Source organism: Mobula hypostoma, chromosome 14 (assembly GCF_963921235.1).
Source record: "Mobula hypostoma chromosome 14, sMobHyp1.1, whole genome shotgun sequence".
NCBI lineage: Eukaryota > Metazoa > Chordata > Chondrichthyes > Myliobatiformes > Myliobatidae > Mobula > Mobula hypostoma.
The window spans coordinates 1,178,820-1,202,262 of NC_086110.1; the positions used below are offsets into that span (position 1 = coordinate 1,178,820).

The window sequence follows — 23,443 nt, forward strand, 5'->3', positions numbered from 1 at the left end:
ACATGTACTGAGATAATAATGTTTTGTTCTAATGCCATATGCAATTACATTGAGGTAGTACAAAAAAGCATAATACAGAATATATTGTTGAATCTCGTAATAATGCATCATTTATTTTTCAATAGCTCAGTGCACTGAATGACCTGTACTTAGAAATTCAGTTACATTACAGGTGTATCTCAAGGATGTGTGCATGGTCCACTGCTGGACAGCCGTGATTGTGTGGCTACACATAGTTGCAGCATCATCTATAAATTCACCAATGACACCACTGTTCATGGCAGAATCTTAGAAGCTGACAAGGAGGTACAGGAGTGAGATGCATAGACTCGTCGAGTGATGTCACAACAACAACCTTGCACTCAGTGTAAGCAAGATCAAGAAACTGATCATGAGAATACTGACCAGTCCTTATTAAGGGGTTAGCCATGGAAAGGGTGGGCAGCTTCAAGATCCTTGATATCAACATCTGAGAACAACTATCCTGGACTCAACACATTCATGCAATCCCGGGGTGTTACTCCATTAAGAGTTTGGCGAGATCTGGTGCATCACCAAAGGCACTTGCAAATTTGCACAGCAGAGAGCATCCTAACTGACTATCACAACCTGTTCTGGAGCCTCCCGTGTACAAGATCGCAGGAGGTTGCAGAGGGTCAAGGACTCAGCTATTCCATAATGGTCACAATGCTCGCTACCACCAAGGATATCTTCAAAAGGCACCCATGTCAAGAATGTAGCATCCATCATTGAAGACCCTCGCCATCCAGGATATTCCTCTTTGCATTACTATCATTGTGAGGACATACAGGAGCCTGAAGACCCACACTCAACATATTAAGCAACATACATCAAAGTTGCTGGTGAACGCAGCAGGCCAAGCAGCATCTATAGGAAGAGGCGCAGTCGACGTTTCAGGCCGAGACCCTTCGTCAGGACTAACTGAAGGAAGAGTGAGTAAGGGATTTGAAAGCTGGAGGGGGAGGGGGAGGTGCAAAATGATAGGAGAAGACAGGAGGGGGAGGGATGGAGCCGAGAGCTGGACAGGTGATAGGCAGAAGGGGATACGAGAGGATCATGGGACAGGAGGTCCGGGAAGAAAGACGGGGGGGCGGGGGTGACCCAGAGGATGGGCAAGAGGTATATTCAGAGGGACAGAGGGAGAAAAGGAGAGTGAGAGAAAGAATGTGTGCATAAAAAAGAGTAACAGATGGGGTACGAGGGGGAGGTGGGGCCTTAGCGGAAGTTAGAGAAGTCAATGTTCATGCCATCAGGTTGGAGGCTACCCAGACGGAATATAAGGTGTTGTTCCTCCAACCTGAGTGTGGCTTCATCTTTACAGTAGAGGAGGCCGTGGATAGACATGTCAGAATGGGAATGGGATGTAGAATTAAAATGTGTGGCCACTGGAAGATCCTGCTTTCTCTGGCGGACAGAGCGTAGATGTTCAGCAAAGCGGTCTCCCAGTCTGCGTCGGGTCTCACCAATATATAAAAGGCCACATCGGGAGCACCGGACGCAGTATATCACCCCAGTCGACTCACAGGTGAAGTGATGCCTCACCTGGAAGGACTGTTTGGGGCCCTGAATGGTGGTAAGGGAGGAAGTGTAAGGGCATGTGTAGCACTTGTTCCACTTACACAGATAAGTGCCAGGAGGGAGATCAGTGGGGAGGGATGGGGGGGACGAATGGACAAGGGAGTTGTGTAGGGAGCGATCCCTGCGGAATGCAGAGGGGGGGGAGGGAAAGATGTGCTTAGTGGTGGGATCCCATTGGAGGTGGCGGAAGTTACGGAGAATTATATGTTGGACCCGGAGGCTGGTGGGGTGGTAGGTGAGGACCAGGGGAACCCTATTCCTAGTGGGGTGGTGGGAGGATGGAGTGAGAGCAAATGTACGTGAAATGGGGGAGATGCGTTTAAGAGCAGAGTTGATAGTGGAGGAAGGGAAGCCCCTTTCTTTAAAAAATGAAGACATCTCCCTCGTCCTAGAATGAAAAGCCTCATCCTGAGAGCAGATGCGGCGGAGACGGAGGAATTGCGAGAAGGGGATGGCGTTTTTGCAAGAGACAGGGTGAGAAGAGGAATAGTCCAGATAGCTGTGAGAGTCAGTAGGCTTATAGTAGACATCAGTGGATAAGCTGTCTCCAGACACAGAGACAGAAAGATCTAGAAAGGGGAGGGAGGTGTCGGAAATGGACCAGGTAAACTTGAGGGCAGGGTGAAAGTTGGAGGCAAAGTTAATAAAGTCAACGAGTTCTGCATGCGTGCAGGAAGCAGCGCCAATGCAGTCGTCGATGTAGCGAAGGAAAAGTGGGGGACCAGAATAGGCACGGAACATAGATTGTTCCACAAACCCAACAAAAAGGCAGGCATAGCTAGGACCCATACGGGTGCCCATAGCTACACCTTTAGTTTGGAGGAAATGGGAGGAGCAAAAGGAGAAATTATTAAGAGTAAGGACTAATTCCGCTAGACGGAATTGTGGTAGTAGAGGGGAACTGATTAGGTCTGGAATCCAAGAAGAAGCGTAGAGCTTTGAGACCTTCCTGATGGGGGATGGAAGTATATAAGGACTGGACATCCATGGTGAAAATAAAGCGGTGGGGGCCAGGGAACTTAAAATCATCGAAAAGTTTAAGAGCGTGAGAAGTGTCACGAACATAGGTCGGAAGGGATTGAACAAGGGGTGATAAAACAGTGTTGAGGTATGCAGAAACAAGTTCGGTGGGGCAGGAGCAAGCTGAGACAATAGGTCGGCCAGGACAGGCAGGTTTGTGGATCTTGGGTAGGAGGTAGAAACGGGAAGTGCGGGGTGTGGGAACTATAAGGTTGGTAGCAGTGGATGGGAGATCCCCTGAGCGGATAAAGTCGGTGATAGTGTGGGAGACAATGGCCTGGTGCTCCTTAGTGGGGTCACGATCGAGGGGTAAATAAGAGGAGGTATCCGCGAGTTGTCGCTGTTCCTCGGCAAGGTAGAGGTCAGTATGCCAGACTACAACAGCACTCCCCTTATCAGCGGGTTTAATAATAAGGTTAGGATTAGTGCGGAGGGAGTGGAGAGCAGAGCGTTCCGAAGGAGTGAGGTTGGAATGGGGACAAGGTGCGGTGAAGTCGAGACGGTTGATGTCCCGTCGGCAGTTGGCAATAAAGAGATCCAGAGCAGGCAGAAGACCAGAGCGGGGTGTCCATGAAGAAGAGGAGGGTTGAAGACGGGAGAAGGGGTCATCGGTGGGGGAGGAAGAGTCTTTGCCGAAGAAGTAGGCTTGGAGACGGAGACGGCGGAAGAAAAGTTCCGCATCATAGTTCCTCAACATATTAAGATCAGTTTCTATCACTTCACCATCATATTTCCAAAATGTTCACAAACCGAAGAAGACTAACTCATTACTCATTATTCATCCCTTGCACTGTTTTGGTTTAGAACTTATAGTAATCTTTATTTCTTCCATCAGCACATTGCACGACATATCAGTGATAACAATCAGTATCAGGTTTATTATCACTGGCATGTATGTCAGGAAATTTGTTCTTTTTGCCAGCAGTATATTGCAATACATAATATTTTTAAAACTATAAATTACAATAAGAAATATATTAAGAAATAAATAAAGTAAGTAGCACAAGAAAAGAGCAAAAACTAGTAGGTTGTGCTCATGGATTCATTGTCAATTCAGAAATCTGATGTTTAGGGGAAGAAGCTGTGCCTGGAACATGGAGCACGTGTCTTCAGATCCTGTACCACCTCCTCGGTGGTAGCAATGAAAAGACAGCATGTCCTGGGAGATGACGGTTCTTAAAGATGGACGCCACTTTCTTGAGGCATCTCCTTTAGAATGTATCCTCAATACTGGGGAGCTAGTGCCCATGATGGAGCTGGCTGAGTTGACAACTTTCTGCAGCTTTTTCCAATCCGGTGCATGCCCCCTCCATACTAGACAGTGTTGCAACCAGTTAGAAGGCTCTCCATGGTACACCTGTTGGAACTTGCAAGAATCTTCGGTGACATACCAATTCTCCTCAAGCTCCTAGCGGAATATAGCTGCTGCCGTGCCTTCTTTGTAATTGTATCAATATGGCAGACTCAGGATAGATCTTCAGAGAGATTGACACTCAGGAACTTGAAACTGCTCACTCTTCCCACTGCTGATCCCTCGACGAGGACTGGTGCGTGTTCCCACGAAACCCACAATCAATTCCTTGGTTTTACTGACAATGAGTGCAAGGTTGTTGTGACGACACCATTCAACCAGTTGATTTGTCTCGTTATGATGTCTTTCCTCATCGCCATCTGAAATTCTGCCAACGACAGTTGTGTCATCAGCAAATTTATAGATGGTGTTTGAGCTAGCCACACAGTCATAGGTGTAGAGAAAATAGAGCACTGGGCTAAGCAGACATCATTGAGGTGCACAGTGTTGATTGTCAGAGAGGAGTAGATAATATTTCTGGTCTGCACTGACTGTGGCCTACCAGTCAGGAAAGTCAAGGATTCAGTTGCTGAGGGAGGTACAGAAGTCAGGTTTTGGAGCTCATTGATTAGAACTAAAGGTATGATTGTGTTGAAGGCTGAGCTGTAATCAATAAACAGCAGCCAGAAGCAAGTACTGTTCTTGTCCAAGTGATCCAGGGCTGGGATTGTAAACAGACTGTGGCAATAGGCAAATTGGAGCAGGTCCAGGTCCTTGCTTAGAGAGGAGCTGATTCTGGCTATAGACCGATCCCTCAAGACATTTCATCACAGTAGACGTCGGTGCAGCTGGGGGCGAGAGTCATTGAGGTACCTCATCCTCCTCTTCTTGGGCACTGATAAGATTGTCACCCTTTTGAAGCGGGTGAGACCCTCCAACTACAGCAGTACGAGATTGAAGATGTCCTTGAACACTCCTGCCAGAGAGCTTTTGGTACATTGACCTTTATTAATCAAAGTATTGAGTATAAAAGCTGGAATGTTATGATGAGGTTGTATAAGGCATTGGTGAAGCCGAATTTGGAGTATTGTGTTCAGTTTTGGTCACCAAATTACAGGAAGGATTAGGTTGAAAGAGTGCAGAGAAGGTTTACAAGGATGTTGCCAGGACTTGAGAAACTCAGTTACAGAGAAAGGTTGAATAGGTTAGGACTTTATTCCCTGGAGCGTAAAAGAATGAGGGGAGATTTGATAGAGGTATATAAAATTATGATGAGTACAGATAGAGTGAATGCAAGCAGGCTTTTTCCACTGAGGCAAGGGGAGAAAAAAACCAGAGGACATGGGTTAAGGGTGAGGGGGCAAAAGTTTAAAGGGAACATGGGGGGGGGGGCTTCTTCACACAGAGACTGGTGGGAGTATGGAATGAGCTGCCAGACAAGGTGGTAAATGCGGGTTCTTTTTTAACATTTAAGAATAAATTGGACAGATACATGGATGGGAGGTGTATAGAGGGATATGGTCCATGTGTAGGTCAATGGGACTAGGCAGAAAATGGTTCGGCACAGCCAAGAAGGGCCAAAAGGCCTATTTCTGTGCTGTAGTTTCTATGGTTCTATGGACGACACAGGTTTTAAATGCCCTACCAGGTACACCATCAGTGCCGACACCTTGTGAGAGTTCACCCTCTTTAGAGATGTTCTGATGTTGGCCTTTGAGGTAGAGACAAGAGATCAGAGGGTCACAAGATGCTGCAGGAACTCGCACATGTGCAGTTTTATTCTCCCTTTCAAAACTTGCATAAAAGGCATTGGGCTCGCATGGGAATGAAGCATCATAGCCATTCATAATGTTAGGTTTCACCTTGCAGGAAGTTATACCCTGCAAACCTTGCCAGAGCTGACATACATCTGATTCCCTCCCTAACTTCAATCAGAATAGTTTTTTGCTCTTAAAATAGACTTTCATATGCTATATCTGAACTTTTTGTATGGTTCTGGATCCCCAGTCTTGAATGCTATAGATATAGCCCTCAGCAAATTACAAATCTCCTGCTCCATCCACAGCTATCGATTTGGGAATGTCTGGTATGTTCTCAAAGGCACACACTCATACACACAGGTCTTGATGAAATTGGTGACAGCTGTGGCATGCATATTCATTCAGATTCGAAGATGAATCTCTGAACATTGATCATTTTTCACTAGAGATATGCAATAATAACTATTTTGGGTCATTTTTCTCTTGTCAAAAAAATTAACCATGATTTCCAGAACAGGGGCACATAGAATATTCACACTGCCATGTTGCACAAGAAACTTCAACTGTAACGGGCGCTTTTAGAGCAACATGATCTTCCCAGGTATTCTGGGGCACTGTGAAGTTATCTGAATGATCGGCAGTTTATTTTCACACTACTAAACTTAAACGGAAGCACAACCCAGAAAAAATAAGAAACTATAACTACAGAACAAAAAGTTAGCAAATAGAAGAGCATGACCATCCCCATGATCTGAGCATATGAGATGTCGACAAGGTAGCATTGCATCCTGGCTCAGAGTTGAAGACCTCTTCCCAGAAACAGGATTCCTTGTGCCAATACAGGACCAGGTGGCTAACACAAAAAATAATCAAAAATACATAATAATTGACCAACAAATTCAAGATGATAAAAACAGAAAACGCAAAGTGAAACCAGAAACAATCCAACACATTACAGGATCCTCCAGCAGTTTAACTCAATCTGATTACTTATACAGGCACAATCAAGTGGCAAACACCATTCATCAAAATCTTGCTTTAAAATACAACTTCATGAAAAAACAATACCTTCCTATAAATACAAGTATGATCCAGTTTTTGAGTCAGAGTCCCACAAATTATATTATGACCAATCCATTATTACAGATAGGACAATCCATAATTACTGTCTGGATATTACAATACGGGATAAACAAGCAAGAACAACTTACTATTAGATATAGCCATTCCAAACATACATAATGTACGAAATAAAAGTGCAAAACAACAAAATATGCTGAATTAAAAGAGGAAATTGAAAGACTATGGAACATGAACATGGTCCCAATAATAATATCTACAACTGTGGCATGCATATGCATTCAGATTCAAAGAATCCCAAAGTCACTACATAATAGCATTGAACAATTAGTCCAACACATCAATATCACCAGGCAACAAATTTTTTCATAACTGTTGCTTCTTCAAAATTTTTTTTGTTTACGATAGACTGCTTGAAGCAGAACACAAATATAATTTCAGACCATTTGTATTATGTAAGAATTTGGAGAAACAAGAAATTAACTTTTATTGAATATAATGCGTTTAATTGCAGAACAGTGTTCACACTTGACAATAGCTCAACTAGGCCAAAGATGTTTTGCTGATGATTTTCGTTTGTACTCGGTGTCTGAGGCTTCCTACTTAAATGCTCAACGGTAATCAGCAAGCATGGAAGGAATCCAGTTGCCCCAATATCATTTCTTCATGACTGCAATGTCCTGGAGAAACATTTCACCACATCAGTCACTAACAGTGCCAAGATTTTCAAGGAAGAAGTCGAAGTGGGAATGCAGAAAATGAATCTTTAATGACATGTTGCACTTTATGGTTTTGTGTGTTTGAAGCGTGCTGTTGACCAGCTGTGTGCAGTTCGGTGCTCTGTAGTTGCCCAGAAAATATTCAACAACATCCTTGAAAGCTCTCCATGCAATTTTCTCCATTCCCACTGGAAGTTCTTCAAATTGCCTCCCATTGATGACCTGTTTGATTTGTGGACTAACAAAAAGGCTGTCCTTAATCTTGGCATCTGTTGTTCTGGGAAATATCTATTTCAAATATCAAAATCCTTCACAGAAATTTTTGTGTCTGGTGACAGCAGTCTTGAACCCAGTAATTCTCCTTTTGCCTTTGACAAACCCAAGTCTCTAACCAAGTCATTAAACTCAGAGTGAGTTACCACATAAAGGGTTCAAAATCTGTCTCAGTATCCATGTCATTTTCCATTCCTGGCTTGTGCATCATGGAATCTTTGTCTGGTTCCTCTAGGCTCCATGTCCTGTTTTTCTAAAACTTGTCCTGTTATGCAGCATCCACCCTGTTGAAGTATGCCCAGGCAAGCCTGGACAAGCTACAAGACTTTTCAGCTTACATTGTGGGCAACATTTTAATTGACTTGAATTATGAATTGAAATAAGAAATATAGGCAATTTTTTAAAAAAGCACTGTAGGGAATTTTCATGATCTTCATGATCAGCAGCCCAAAATCCATAAGATATACCCAAAAGTATTCAGGAAACAAAATCTTTGTTGTCCAGTGTATTTATGTAAATCTTCAGAAAGCCACAATACTAAACATCACTAGAATAGTCTGAAAGTCCCTAGCATTTGAGAAATGGGTGTGCTTGGCTATGCCCATTCCTCAGGTTTTATAGCTTGAACTGAGAAAAAAATATATAATAATAATAAAACACAATAAATATAAATACATAAGATAGCTTACATACATAGATTGATTGCATAAGGAGACTGACAGGAAATGATAAAGTAGTAATACACACACCTCCCTCTGGTGCTCCTCCGTCTACCTTTTCTCACATGGCCATCTATCCTCTCCTATCAGATTCTCCCTTCTCCAGCCCTTTATCTCTTTCACCATTTGACTTCCCAACTCTTTACTTCACCATTCCTTCTCTCTCGATTTCACCCATCACCTACCACCTTGTACTGCTTCCTCTCCACTCCCCACCTTCTAGCTCTGACTACTAATCTCTTTCTGCAGTCATGACAAAGGGTCTCAGCTGGAAACGTCAACTGTTTTATTTTCTTTTCCATAGATGCTATCTAGCCTGCTGAGTTCTTCAAACGTTTTGTGTGTACTTTGATTTCCAGCGTCTGTAGCGTTTTTCTTGTTTGTGGAATGATGAAGTAGTGGTGATTGGGGGTGTGGAGGGGTAGATTAGTGAGTGGAGTTGTTATCCAGCCTTACTGCTTAGGAAAGTAACAGTTTTTGAGTCTGGTTGTCCTGGCTGGATGCGACATAATGTCCTACCTGATGGGAGAGGGACAAACAGTTCATGGACAGAGTGGGTAGGATCCTTCATGATGTTATTAGCCCCTTTCCAGCAGCTTCCTGAATTACTGTATGTGCTTGATGGTAAGTAGGCTGCTGACAAAGATGGGTTGGGCAGGTTTGACTATGATAACATCTGTTAACTTTCCTCATTACTTTAAGTACCTGCGCACTATCCATTTGTGAATTATGCACCATGACACTCAGGTCCATGCAATCTTTTTCACTGTTTAGATAATATGCTTTGTTTATATTTTGTTGCCAAAATTAACATTTTACCAGATCACAATCCATTTGTCAGACTTTTCCCCATTCATTCAACCTATCTTAAACCCTTTGTGGCGACTTCACTCAAGTAATTTATACAAATTGTTGTACATTGAGGTCCCAGCACAAACTACCATGGCACACCACTCATTTCTTCCTGCCAACCAAAAAAAGACCCTTTCAAGCCTACTTAGCTTACTGTTACCATTTGATATTCTGCCCACACCAATATTTACCCCCTACACCATGATCTTTTATTTTCTGCATGTAGGGTTCTCAGTAATACTCATTGTAATGTTAATTGTTAAGGCTGACAAAATGGCTTCTCTGTACTGTTAACTGCTGAGGTAAGGAATTCTCTGTAGCAGCATTTTTGGGTCATAATTAGTGATAACGGGACTTGTATTCATTTGCTAGCCAATGGAAGTCATGTTATTCTATCTGTATGTGCGGGAACCGGAGAAGCGCAGGCTTTTGGTGGAGGAGAAGATAAGAGGTCGGACGTGAGTCGAGCGCTCTGGTGGATCACCAGGAGTGATCTCAGCTGAGGGTCAACGGAGTTCGGAGGAGATCGAGGGGAGGAACGGATGCCGAATTTCGTGAGCTCCAACGAATTATTTGCGCACAGGACTGACAAATTTACTGATTTGGCACCTTTATTTGTTTCTACTAACCTGTCACTGAGAAATATTTATAAAGTGTAATCACTTACTTGCCTATCGTGTACCGACTAATATTTTATGTCGTGGGCTTTTATCTGGGTGCAATCACACAGTATCCACACCAACGCAATTACAGATTTGGTGGAGTCAATGACAGTTTACCCTAGACAAATGGGAGTCAAGTGGGGCATAGTCGCTACATGCAATTATAATATCAAATGTCATTTGGAAAACAAAGTAAATCCATCAATTCCCCTTTATCCAAGCATATTTAATTTCTTCAAAGAACAGTTACAAAAGCTGGTGAAACATGGTTTCCCATTTGCAAAACCATAATGACTTTGCCTAATTTTTTTTCTAACTGGCCTACAATTGCATCATTAATAATAACTTTAAAAGCTTTACCTATAACAGACGTTTAGCTAACTATCCTGTAGTTTCACGTTTTCTGTGTGTTTTCTTAAGTCATCCTGTAATTGTCCTTGGCATCCATCTCAAACACCATCCAGAAATTTACCAAAGACTCAACAATTGCTGTCAGAATTTCAGCTGGTGACGAGGTGGTGTACAGGAATGAGATACTGTATATCGCTGGTTGAATGGGGTCACGACAACAACCTGGCACTCAATGTCAGCAAGACTAAGGAACAGATCGTGGACTCCAGGAAGGGGAATTCGATGGAACAGATACCAGTCCTCATCGAGAGATCAGCAGTGGAAAGGGGGAACAGTTTCAATTCCAAGTGTCAATATCTCTGAAGATCGATTTTGGGTCCAACATATTGATGGAATTACAAAGAAGGCATGACAGTAGCTACAGTTTACGAGGAGTTTGAGAAGAATTGGTGTGTTACCAAAGATTCTAGCAAATTTCTGTGGATGTATCAAGGAGAACATTCGAACTAGTTGCATCACCATCTGCCCCAGTGCACAGGATTAGAAAAAGCTGCAGAAAGGTGCAAACTCAGCCATCTCCAGCATGGACATCAGCCTGCCCAGAACAGGACATCTTCAAAAGCGATGTCTCAAAAAGGCAACATCCATCATTAATGATCCTTTTACCCAGGATATGCCCTCTTCTCTCATGCACCCTAATGCATCAAGGATGACGTACAGGATCCTGAAGACACAGACCCACTGTTATAGAAATAGCTTCTTCCCCTTCGCCATCAGATTTCTGAACAGACAATGAACCATGTACACTACCTCACTATGTATTTCTCTCTTTTTGCACAACTTATTTTTAATATATTTCTTTTTGTAATTTATAGTTCTCTATTTATTATGTATTGCACTGTAATGCTGCTACAAAACAACAAATTTCATGACATGTTTATTTATTTATTTAGATATACAGCATGGAATAAGCCCTTCTGGCCCTTCAACTCACTGCCAGCAACGCACTGACTTAACAGTAAAATTTACAGTAACTAACTAACCTACTGACCAGTACATCTGTGGACTAATGCGCTCAGAGGAAACGCACTCATTTCACAGGGAGGACATACAATCTCGGGTTTGATTGAAGCCCGACTGCGCAAGCGCGAGGACATCAGCGATGTCATAATTCTATCTCCTTTACCATGGTATTGGAGAGAGATAAGAAGTTAGGAAAGCATTTAATTGGAGTAAAGGGCAAATATGGAGCTATCAAGCAGGAACTTGGAAGCATAAATTGGGAACAGATGTTCTCAGGGAAATGTACGGCAGAAATATGGCAAATGTTCAGAGGATATTTGCATGGCGTTCTGCACAGATACGTTCCAATGAAACAGGGGAAGGATGGTCGGGTACAGGAACCATGGTGGACAAAGGCAGTTGAAAATCTAGTCAAAAAGAAAAGGAAAGCTTACGAAAGATTAAAAAAACTAGGTAATGATGGAGATCTAGAAAATTATAAGACTAGTAGGAGGGAGCTTTAAAATGAAATTAGGAGAGCCAGAAGGGGCCACGAGAAGGCCTTGGCGAGCAGGATGGACCAATCAAATGTGACAGTGAAAAAGTCTGTATGGAACCGGAGGAGACAGCAGAAGTACTTAATGAATTCACTTAATGCTTCAGTATTCACTGCGGAAAAGGACTTTGGCAATTGTAGAGATGAGTTACAGTGGATTGAAAAGCTAGGGCATATAGACATTAAGAAAGAGAATGTGCTGGATCTTTTGGAAAGCATCAAGTTAGATAAGTCATTGGGACTGGACGAAATATACCCCAGGCTATGATGGGAAGTGAGAGATGAGATTGCTGAGCCTGTGGCAATGATCTTTGCATCATCAATGGTGTGGGAGAGGTTCTGGAGAATTGGAGGGTTGCAGATGTTGTTGCCATGGCATTCTGACACAGCAAAGGCACACAAGGCCTTACCAACACTGAACATTTACGCACATGAATATAGTGTTACAGTTACAGAAAAAGTGCAGTGTAGGATGCAGCAACCTAACTTGAAAAAGCTGTCCAAAAGTCCATTGAAGATATTGTTAGGTTATTTGCCAGTATCGACTTCACCGCTTTCAGCCAAAGGCTATCAAGCAGTAAGAATCCTCAATGCTTTTCCCTGTGAATTGTAACCTGCTCTCAGACTCGAGTCTCTTTCCCTCTATCAAACTCAATGCTTTAAATTGCTATGCTATTTCTCATCTCAGTTCTTAGTCCTTATTCCACAGGATTATTCACTGGTTTCAATTCTTGGCGCTTTCTCCCCCTGAATCATTTCATGCTCTATATTTTTGATATTCTCACCTCCACAATTTTCCCGAATCAGTTTTCAGTGTCCCCCTTCAATAGTTCCCACTGTCAATTATTAGTTATTTTTCCCCATGTTTATTTCCCAGTGTCAGTCCTTATATATTTCTCCCAGGTTATTCCCAGATGCCAATTCAGTGTTTATTTTCACTCATATTTAGTCTTTGTCCTTGAACTTCATATGTCTACCTGCACTGCACTTTCTCTGTAACTGTAACACCATATTCTACATTGTTTTTTCTCCTTCTGTACTGAGGTGAGAGTGATAGCTGTTCATACCCAAATGCAGCAGGACCTGGACAATATCCAGGCTTGGGCTGACCAGTGGCAAGCAACATTCGAGCCACGCAAGTGCCAGGCAATGACCATCTCCAACCAGAGAGGCTCTAACCATCGTCCCTTGACATTCAGTGGTATCACTGAATCCCTACTATCAACATCCTGGGGATTACCATTGACAGGAAACTGAACTGGTCTCACTATATAAACATCGTGGCTATCAGAGCAGGCCAAAGCCTAGGAATCCTGCGGTGTGTAACTCAGCTCCTGACTCCCCAAAGCCGGTCAGGAGTGTAATGGAATACTTGCCACTCACCTGGATGAGTGCAGCTCTATCAACACTCAAGAAGCTGGACACCATCCAGTACAAGGCAGTTCACTTGGTTGGTACCCCTTCTACAAGCATCCAATCCCTCCACCATTGACGAGCAGTTGCAGCAGTGTGTACTATCTACAAGATGCACTGCAACAACACACCAAAGTTCCAAAGGCAGCACCTTCCAGACCCACAATCACTACCATTTAGAAGGATGAGAACAGCAGATACCTGGGAACACCACCACTTGGAAATCCCCCTCCAAGTCACTCACCATCCTGTCTTGAAAACATATCACCATTCCTTCATTGTTGCTGGGTCAAGATCATGGAATTCCCTCCCTAACAGCTCTGTGGGTGTACCTACACCCCAGGGACTGCAGCGGTTCAAGAAGGCAGCTCGTCACCACCTCCTCAAGGGCAACTAGGGATGGGCAATAAATGCTGGCTTAGCTGGCAACACCCACATCCCGTAAATGAGTGAATAAAATAAAATGCAGAATAACTGTCTGGAAGGGTTGCAAGCAAAGATTTTTACTGTATCTCAGTACATGTTACAATAATAAATTAATTACCAATGTAAGTTATGCTGGGCTATTTTCCACTATTGGCTCTCGATGATTTTACCTTGCACTGATGGTTTAACTTCCTTGACGTCCTCTGTAACAAGTTGGCTGAAAATTTCCTCAATCAGTACCTTTTTAGGTTCATCACCCTCACCCTGAACAGATGGGGTAGTTAAGTCCATCAAGAAGCTGCTATTCATTGCAGTTGTGACTTTCTCTGGATTTCTCTCTCTAATTAATGACCTTCCTGCTTTGCTGCTGGTCCGTTGTTTTACAGAATTTACTTCCAAAGCTTCATCTGCTTTCTCCTTGTCAGGCAAAGGTCTACAAATACACTTGTTTTGCTTTGCTGAAATTTCCACAATTATCTCCTCTTTTCTGGTTTGAACTCCATCCTTTGAGTTAGAATTACTGTAATCACATCCAGTATCAAGGACTTTGATCTTTGCATGGTGATTTGCCTATAAGAACAATAGAATATTTTATAATTTTATCTTCTACTTCTGAGACTATTATTCCCTCCAAGACATAATCTGCTAAAGGGTTCTTAGATCCCTTTCAAGGAATTTAAAAATAGTGGTTAATGAAGATAATTGTGAGTTATAACCATCAGATATTCAATAAAATAGGATCAATGATGTTGACAGTACCTTGCAGAAGAGTTATCTACGGCAATTCAATTACAAACTGAGGTCAGCATGTAATTACAAGGGGCTTCAATATTTTAGTACTTGGCAAATCTTCTGGAGATGATAGAAAGAATTCCACAAGGGTGGATGGCACTTGAACAGGAAGCAAGCTAATGGGCTAGTGAAGTGATAAATATACAAGTCAACTCAGTTAGGAAAGAAGTAGGGAGGAAGGATGTGCAATAAATGGAAGTTAATTGCTGCAGATAAAGAGGAAACTTAGGTTTTATCCCCAGAAGAACTATGTGGCGATCACTGCTACCCATGCTGCTTTTGAAAGATGCACCTGCCACAGTATATCTAATGTGCATGAGATTGCAGGTTTATAGCTCGTGTTGTGGAAACACACTAACTGCTGCCGACCTAGTCTGGCAGCTGTGTTCTTCTGTATTTCGCCAGCTTCAACACTCACGATGTTACTATCTCACTTTTAGTGGTGGATCTTCAGGAACCCCAACTATTATGTGACCTTTACACAAACCCCATTTCCAGAAAAGTTGGGATATTTTCCAAAATGCAATAAAAATGAAAATATGTGATATGTTAATTCACATGAACCTTTATTTAACTGACAAAAGTACAAAGAAAAGATTTTCAATAATTTTACTGACCAACTTAATTGCATTTTGTAAACATACACAAATTTAGAATTTGATGGCTGCAATTTATTAGAGAGGACAGGAAGAGTGATCAGGAGATGTTTTCATCCATGTTTAAATTGATGCCAGAAGATTACAGATTGCCAGCTATGATGTTGTGGCCATCACTGAATCGTGGCTGAAGGATGGTTGTAGTTGGGAGCTGAATATCCAAGGTTACACATTGTATCGGAGGGATAGAAAGGTAGGCAGAAGGGGTGATGTGGCTCTACTGTTAAAGAATGGCATCAGATCAGTAGAAAGATGTGACATAGGATCAGAAGATGTTGAATTCTTGTGGGTTGAGATAAGAAACTGCACGGGTAAAAGGACTTCGAAGGCAGCTGTATACAGGCCTCACAACAATGTCTGGGAGGTGCACCACAGATGACAACAGCAAATAGAAAAGGCGAGTCAAAAGGGCCAATGTTATGGTAGTCATGGGAGATTTTAACATGCAGGTCGACTGGGAAATTCAGCTTGGTAATGGATCTCGAGAGTGTGAGTTTGTTGAATGCCTAAGAGATAGCTTTTCAGAGCAGTTTGTCATTGGGCCTACTAGGGGATCAGTTATACTGGATTGGGTGTTATGTAATGAACCGGAGGCAATTAGGGAGCTTAAGGTAAAAGAACTCTAAGGAACCAGTGATCACAATATGACTGAGTTCAACTTGAAACTTGATAGGGAGGAAGTAAAGTCTAATGTAGCAATATTTTAGTGGAGTAAGGGAAATTACAGCCGTAGTTGGCCAAAGTAAATTGGAAGGAGGGGCTGGCAGGGATGTCAGCAGAGCAGCAATGACATGAGTTTCTGGGAAAAATGAGGAAGGTGCAGGACATATATATTCCAAAAATGAAGAAACACTCAAATAGTAAAATAGTACAGCAGTGACTGACAAGGGAAGTCAAAGCTATTGTAAAAGAAAAAGAAAGGGTATACGACAAAGCAAAAATTAGTGGGAAGACAGAGGATTGGGAAGTTTTTAAAAACCTACAGAGCGCAGCTAAAAAATCATTAGAAGGGAAAAGATGAAATATGAAAGCAAGCTGAAATAATATCAAAGTGGACAGTAAAAGTTTCTTCAAGTATGTTAAAAATAAAACAGAAATGAGAGTGGATATGGGACCATTAGTAAATGAGGCAGGAGAAATAATAACGGGGGACAAAGAGATGGCTGATGAACTAAATGAGTATTTTGCATCAGTCTTCACCGTGGAAGACACGAGCAGTATGCCTGATGTTCTAGTGTGTTAAGGAAGAGAAGTGAGTGCAGTTACTGTTACATGAGAGAAGGTGCTCAAAAAGCTGAAAGACCTAAAGGTACATAAGTCACCCAGACCAAATAAACTACACCCAAGGATTCTGAAAGAGGTAGCATTAGAGATTGTGGAGGCATTAAAAATGATCTTTCAGAAATTATTGGACTTGGCATGGGGCCAGAGGACTGGAAAATTACAAATTTCACTCCGCTCTTTGAAGAAAGGAGGAAGGCAGCAGAAAGGAAATTATAGACCAGTTAGTCTGACCTCAGTGGTTGGGAAGACACTGGAGAAGCAATGATCATTTTGGTAACATTTGCCCTGCACACAATAATGCATTAATTCTCAGCGGGTACTGGGCTAGACTGGAAGTCGACTTCTGCCCTACGAGAGTTTATTTATCACTGCAAAATAATTTTCATGCCTTATAATCTTTTGCAGCTGCTATCAAGAAATCCCCTGAACTTCAAGGATTGTGTGTTTATTTTCTGGAAGTATTATAAAAAATATAAATGTTTTCTATGTCAGCTCTGAAAGGCATAGCCAGAGTGTGCCAGTATTATCCATTCCCCACAGTAGAGACTGGAAATAAACAGTACTGGATACTGACTTAACTCGAAGACCAAGCGGCCTGACCAACAACATAAGAGACGAGGCCAAAGGCAGTTATACAGAAATTGGAAGTTAAGTGGAGAAAACTCTGTGGATTACCTTGTTGCTGAAGGTATATTCAGTCTCTGATAGGGCGCACCTATCCACATCTTCCAAGTCAGGGAGATCCTGTAAAGAAACAAATTTGGAACCATAGTCCAGAGGCTATTTATAGTTTAGAACTGCATTTACATCTAAATGTTTACAAATGATTAATTAAATCTTCTACAAGAGTACAAATACAGCGTTGTTAGATAGACATAAGAATATGTTGACGATGAGTAATTCTCATGGGGAAGCCTGGTAGTGTAGTGGTTAGCATGATGCTTTACAGTATCAGCGACCCAGTTTCAATTCCCGCTGTCTATAAGGAGTTTGTACTTTCTCCCGTGACCGTGTGCATTTCCTCCCACCGTCCAAAGATATAGCAGATGGCAGATTAATTGGTCTTTGCAATTTGTCCCATTACTAGACTAGAGTTAAATCGGGAGGTTGGCGGGTAGTGCAGCTCGAAACGCCGATTCTGCGCTGTATCTCAATAAAGTAAAAACTTGAAATAAATCTGCTCGTACAGTATAATAAGTCTATACCAATTGTTAGTTATTATATTAACAAACCATTGACCAAATATGATTACATAACTGTCCCTTTACTTGTCCCTTTATGTACTTTCTTCAATATGCAAGCCTTAACACAACAGACTGCTGCAGATACAGCGCGCGTGCGCGCACACACACACACACACACACACACACACACACACACACACACACACACAGCTGGAGTTACAGACTACTTGGGTTGAATTGGGTATCCTCAGAGAGCCTAAACCCATAGAAATACAAGACTTTAAATGGCAAGCATTTAAAGGTTGCATGGATGAACTACAACAATTGTTCATCCCAGTTTGGCAAAAGAATAAATCAAGGAAGGTAGTGCACCCGTGGCTGACAAATTAGGGATAGTATCAATTCCAAAGAAGAAGCATACAAATTAGCCAGAGAAAGTGGCTCACCTGAGGACTGGGAGAAATTAAGAGTTCAGCAGAGGAGGACAAAGGGCTTAATTAGGATGGGGAAAAAAGATTATGAGAGAAAACTGGCAGGGAACATAAAAACGGACTGTAAAAGCTTTTATAGATATGTATAAAGGAAAAGACTGGTAAAGACAAATGTAGGTCCCCTGCAGACAGAAACAGGTGAATTGATATGGGGAGCAAGGACATGGCAGACCAATTGAATAATTACTTTGGTTCTGTCTTTACTAAGGAGGACATAAATAATCTTCCAGAAATAGTAAGGGACAGAGGGTCCAGTGAGATGGAGGAACTGAGCGAAATACATGTTAGTAGGGAAGTGGTGTTAGGTAAATTGAAGGGATTGAAGGCAGATAAATCCCCAGGGCCTAGAGTGCTTAAGGAAGTAGCCCAAGAAATAGTGGATGCATTAGTGATAATTTTTCAAAACTTGTTAGATTCTGGACTAGTTCCTGAGGATTGGAGGGTGGCTAATGCAACCCCACTTTTTAAAAAAGGAGGGAGAGAGAAACCGGGGAATTATAGACCAGTTAGCCTAACGTCGGTGGTGGGGAAACTGCTGGAGTCAGTTATCAAGGATGTGATAACAGCACATTTGGAGAGCGGTGAAATGATCGGACAAAGTCAGCATGGATTTGTGAAAGGAAAATCATGTCTGACGAATCTCATAGAATTTTTTGAGGATGTAACTAGTAGAGTGGATAGGGGAGAACCAGTGGATGTGGTATATTTGGATTTTCAAAAGGCTTTTGACAAGGTCCCACACAGGAGATTAGTGTGCAAACTTGAAGCACACGGTATTGGGGGTAAGGTATTGGTGTGGGTGGAGAATTGGTTAGCAGACAGGAAGCAAAGAGTGGGAATAAACGGGACCTTTTCAGAATGGCAGGTGGTGACTAGTGGGGTACCGCAAGGCTCAGTGCTGGGACCCCAGTTGTTTATAATATATATTAATGACTTGGATGAGGGAATTAAATGCAGCATCTCCAAGTTTGCGGATGACACAAAGCTGGGTGGCAGTGTTAGCAGTGAGGAGGATGCTAAGAGGATGCAGGGTGACTTGGATAGGTTGGGTGAGTGGGCAAATTCATGGCAGATGCAATTTAATGTGGATAAATGTGAAGTTATCCACTTTGGTGGCAAAAACAGGAAAACGGATTATTATCTGAATGGTGGCCGATTAGGAAAAGGGGGGGTGCAACGAGACCTGGGTGTCATTATACACCAGTCATTGAAAGTGGGCATGCAGGTACAGCAGGCGATGAAAAAGGCGAATGGTATGCTGGCATTTATAGCGAGCGGATTCGAGTACAGGAGCAGGGAGGTACTACTGCAGTTGTACAAGACCTTGGTGAGACCGCACCTGGAGTATTGTGTGCAGTTTTGGTCCCCTAATCTGAGGAAAGACATCTTTGCCATAGAGGGAGTACAAAGAAGGTTCACCAGATTGATTCCTGGGATGGCAGGACTTTCATATGAAGAAAGACTTGGGCTTGTACTCGTTGGAATTTAGAAGATTGAGGGGGGATCTGATTGAAACGTATAAGATCCTAAAGGGATTGGACAGGCTAGATGCAGGAAGATTGTTCCCGATGTTGGGGAAGTCCAGAACGAGGGGTCACAGTTTGAGGATAGAGGGGAAGCCTTTTAGGACCGAGATTAGGAAAAACTTCTTCACACAGAGAGTGGTGAATCTGTGGAATTCTCTGCCACAGGAAACTGTTGAGGCCAGTTCATTGGCTATGTTTAAGAGGGAGTTAGATATGGCCCTTGTGGCTACGGGGGTCAGGGGGAATGGAGGGAAGGCTGGGGCGGGGTTCTGAGTTGGATGATCAGCCATGATCATAATAAATGGCGGTGCAGGCTCGAAGGGCCGAATGGCCTACTCCTGCACCTATTTTCTATGTTTCTATGTTTCAACCGTCCCTGTTCTCTTAAGAAATAAGAACCATAGAAAATAAGACATCCTTCTCTAATGCCTCTTTTCCACCAGCTAACCCTAAGGATAAGAACAGAGGAGATCACTATTTCTCAAGCTTGTTTTGCCTTCATATAGATCACAGCGAATTTGTCATTCAGTTTAACAATGTGAGACACAGGGTGATCTCCCCCTATCCCTATTCTTCATTGATCATAGTCATAGTCATACTTTATTGATTCCGGGGGAAATTGGTTTTCGTTACAGTTGCACCATAAATAATTAAATAGTAATAAAACCATAAACAGTTAAATAGTAATATGTAAATTAAGCCAGGAAATAAGTCCAGGACCAGCCTATTGGCTCAGGGTGTCTGACCCTCCAAAGGAGGAGTTGTAAAGTTTGATGGCCACAGGCAGGAATGATTTCCTATGACGCTCTGTGTTGCATCTCGGTGGAATGAGTCTCTGTCTGAATGTACTCCTGTGCCCACCCAGTACATTATGTAGTGGATGGGAGACATTGTCCAAGATGGCATACAACTTAGACAGCATCCTCTTTTCAGACACCACCGTGAGAGAGTCCAGTTCCATCCCCACAACATCACTGGCCTTCCGAATAAGTTTGTTGATTCTGTTGGTGTCTGCTACCCCAGCACACAACAGCAAACATGATAGCACTGGCCACCACAGACTCGTAGAACATCCTCAGCATCGTCCGGCGGATGTTAAAGGACCTCAGTCTCCTCAGGAAATAGAGACGGCTCTGACCCTTCTTGTAGACGGCCTCAGTGTTCTTTGACCAGTCCAGTTTATTGTCAATTCGTATCCCCAGGTATTGGTAATCCTCCACCATGTCCACACTGACCCCCTGGATGGAAACAGGGGTCGCCGGTACCTTAGCTCTCCTCAGGTCTACCACCAGCTCCTTAGTCTTTTTCACATTAAGCTGCAGATAATTCTGCTCACACCATGTGACAAAGTTTCCTACCGTAGCCCTGTACTCAGCATCATCTCCCTTGCTGATGCATCCAACTATGGCAGAGTCATCCGAAAACTTCTGAAGATGACAAGACTCTGTGCAGTAGTTGAAGTCCGAGGTGTAAATGGTGAAGAGAAAGGGAGACAAGACAGTCCCCTGTGGAGCCCCAGTGCTGCTGATCACTCTGTCGGACACAGTGTTGCAAGCACACATACTGTGGTCTGCCAGTCAGGTAATCAAGAATCCATGACACCAGGGAAGCATCCACCTGCATCGCTGTCAGCTTCTCCCCCAGCAGAGCAGGGCGGATGGTGTTGAACGCACTGGAGAAGTCAAAAAACATGACCCTCACAGTGCTCGCTGGCTTGTCCAGGTGGGTGTAGACACGGTTCAGCAGGTAGATGATGGCATCCTCAACTCCTAGTCGGGGCTGGTAGGTGAACTGGAGGGGATCTAAGCGTGGCCTAACCATAGGCCGGAGCATCTCCAGAACAAGTCTCTCCAAGGTCTTCATGATGTGGGAGGTCAATGCCACCGGTCTGTAGTCATTGAGGCCGCTGGGGCGCGACGTCTTCAGCACAGGGACGAGGCAGGACATCTTCCACAGCACAGGAACCCTCCGGAGCCTCAGGCTCAGGTTGAAGACATGGCAAAGTACTCCACACAGCTGAGGGGCACAGGCTTTGAGCACCCTGGTACTGACACCATCCGGTCCTGCAGCCTTGCTCGGGTTGAGACGTTTCAGCTGTCTTCTCACCTGTTCAGCTGTGAAGCCCACCGTGGTGGCTTCGTGTGGGGAAGGGGTATCGTCATGAGAGCAGGGTGGGGAGCTGTGAGGAGGGGTAGGAGGGGAGAGTGGAATATGTGTTGGTTGGGGGCCGACAACAAGATGACTCGTGGGGGATGGGCAGAGGCCACAATGTCAAATCTGTTAAAGAACAGGTAAACACAGGGAAGGAATTTTGCACACTTCTAAAGTTCAAAGGCACAATGGTAAAGTGGACAAATATGAAATAGTGAAGTACAGAAACTTAATGGAGGGAATGGGTAGATTAAATTATTTATTTTGCATTTAGTTGCACAGTGATAATAGAAATTGACAACAGGGAGATGGGGTTTTTGGGGAAAGAATGGTTACATACTCAAATCTTTGTAAGGCTATTAAAATGCCAAGGTTCTCAGCTTTAGGCAGTAAAAAAACAAAAAGGTTTTGTGAGAGATTTACAGTGGATTCAGTTCTCATTGCTGACTGTAAGGAGTTTGTATGCTCTCCCTGTGACCATGTGGGTTTCCCCCAGGTGCCCCGGTTTCCTCCCATAGTCCGGTTGTAGGTTAATTGGTCATTGTAAATTGTCCTGGAATTCGGCTAGGGTTAAATAAGGAAGTGCTGAGCACCACGGCCAGAAGGGTCTATTCTGTGCTGTATCTCAATCAATCAATCAATAAATAGTTTGGGCTCAAATACAATCAATTCTGCGTATTCAGAAGAATGTTAAGGCACCAGCGGGCCTCAGGGACCTTTTGGGGAGAGGGTTGCACCATGTGAACAAACTGAAGCTGGGATTGCTCTTCATGGAGCTCAGAAGGTTAAGGTGGGATTTAACAGATGTGTTCAATTATACAGGATTTCAGTGGCAATAGGAATTTATAACCAGAGACTCTGGTTTAAAGGTAAGGGGGAAGAAACAGTTTACTGTATGTGGAGTTGGGAGAAAGTACTTTACGCAGATATTCTATTCTGGAGTACACCATCTAAGAAAAAAATTCAATAGTAACTACCAAAAGTAAAACTGAGTATGTGTGATTAACTATCCTTTCAAAGAGAAGGCACACCCATGAATGGTCAAATGGACTTCTGAGATCTGAACTCAGAGGTTAATAAATCAACTCACATCAATATAAAGACGTTGGCTCCCTTCCAAATGGATTGTATCCATGGTGTCTGTCTTATCCAGTTCTGTTACTAGGATTTCCTGAGCAGGCTTTATTTTTGATAGTATATCTGACTGGTCTGAAAGACAAATTGAGTTGGAATGTTTCAAAGAGACCCATGATACTGATAAATAAACAAGGGTACTATGTTTTTAAAATTATTTAAGGTAACGTTTTTTTTAAAAATCCATTGTATCTGGGCAGTCAGTAATGAAATCCATTTACATGTTGTTTGTAAAGCACAAAGCAGGTGATTGAGGATTACCTCTGATGGTGACAATAATGAATCATTATACCTCAGGTCTGAAATTCCAGGAAACCTCTTGTTAGTTGCTGCTAGTCATCTCTTCATGTTCTTCAGGAGTCAAAGAGAAATCCTGAACTTACTTCACATTAAAACATTGCAAAAGGAAAATCTGACCATGCTTGAGGCCAGTTTTCCTGATAATGATCAAAAGGATCGATTGGATTCTCACAACTAATAACAAGCAACGATCTGCAAGTTG

The 23,443-nt window shown here is 42.9% G+C and overlaps 1 protein-coding gene across 2 annotated transcripts in view; it reads right to left on the bottom strand.

The window, feature by feature from the left end:
- dnaaf1 (dynein axonemal assembly factor 1) overlaps positions 1–23,443 on the bottom strand; it is a 169,074-nt gene that overhangs the window by 1,311 nt on the left and 144,320 nt on the right. For both annotated transcript variants that reach the window (XM_063066575.1, XM_063066577.1), the window contains exons 14-16: positions 22,898–23,016; positions 17,131–17,199; positions 13,894–14,293 (exon numbers count right to left, since the gene is read on the bottom strand). In XM_063066575.1, the coding sequence (XP_062922645.1) occupies positions 13,894–14,293; positions 17,131–17,199; positions 22,898–23,016 (588 nt within the window). The remainder of the gene's footprint in view (positions 1–13,893; positions 14,294–17,130; positions 17,200–22,897; positions 23,017–23,443) is intronic.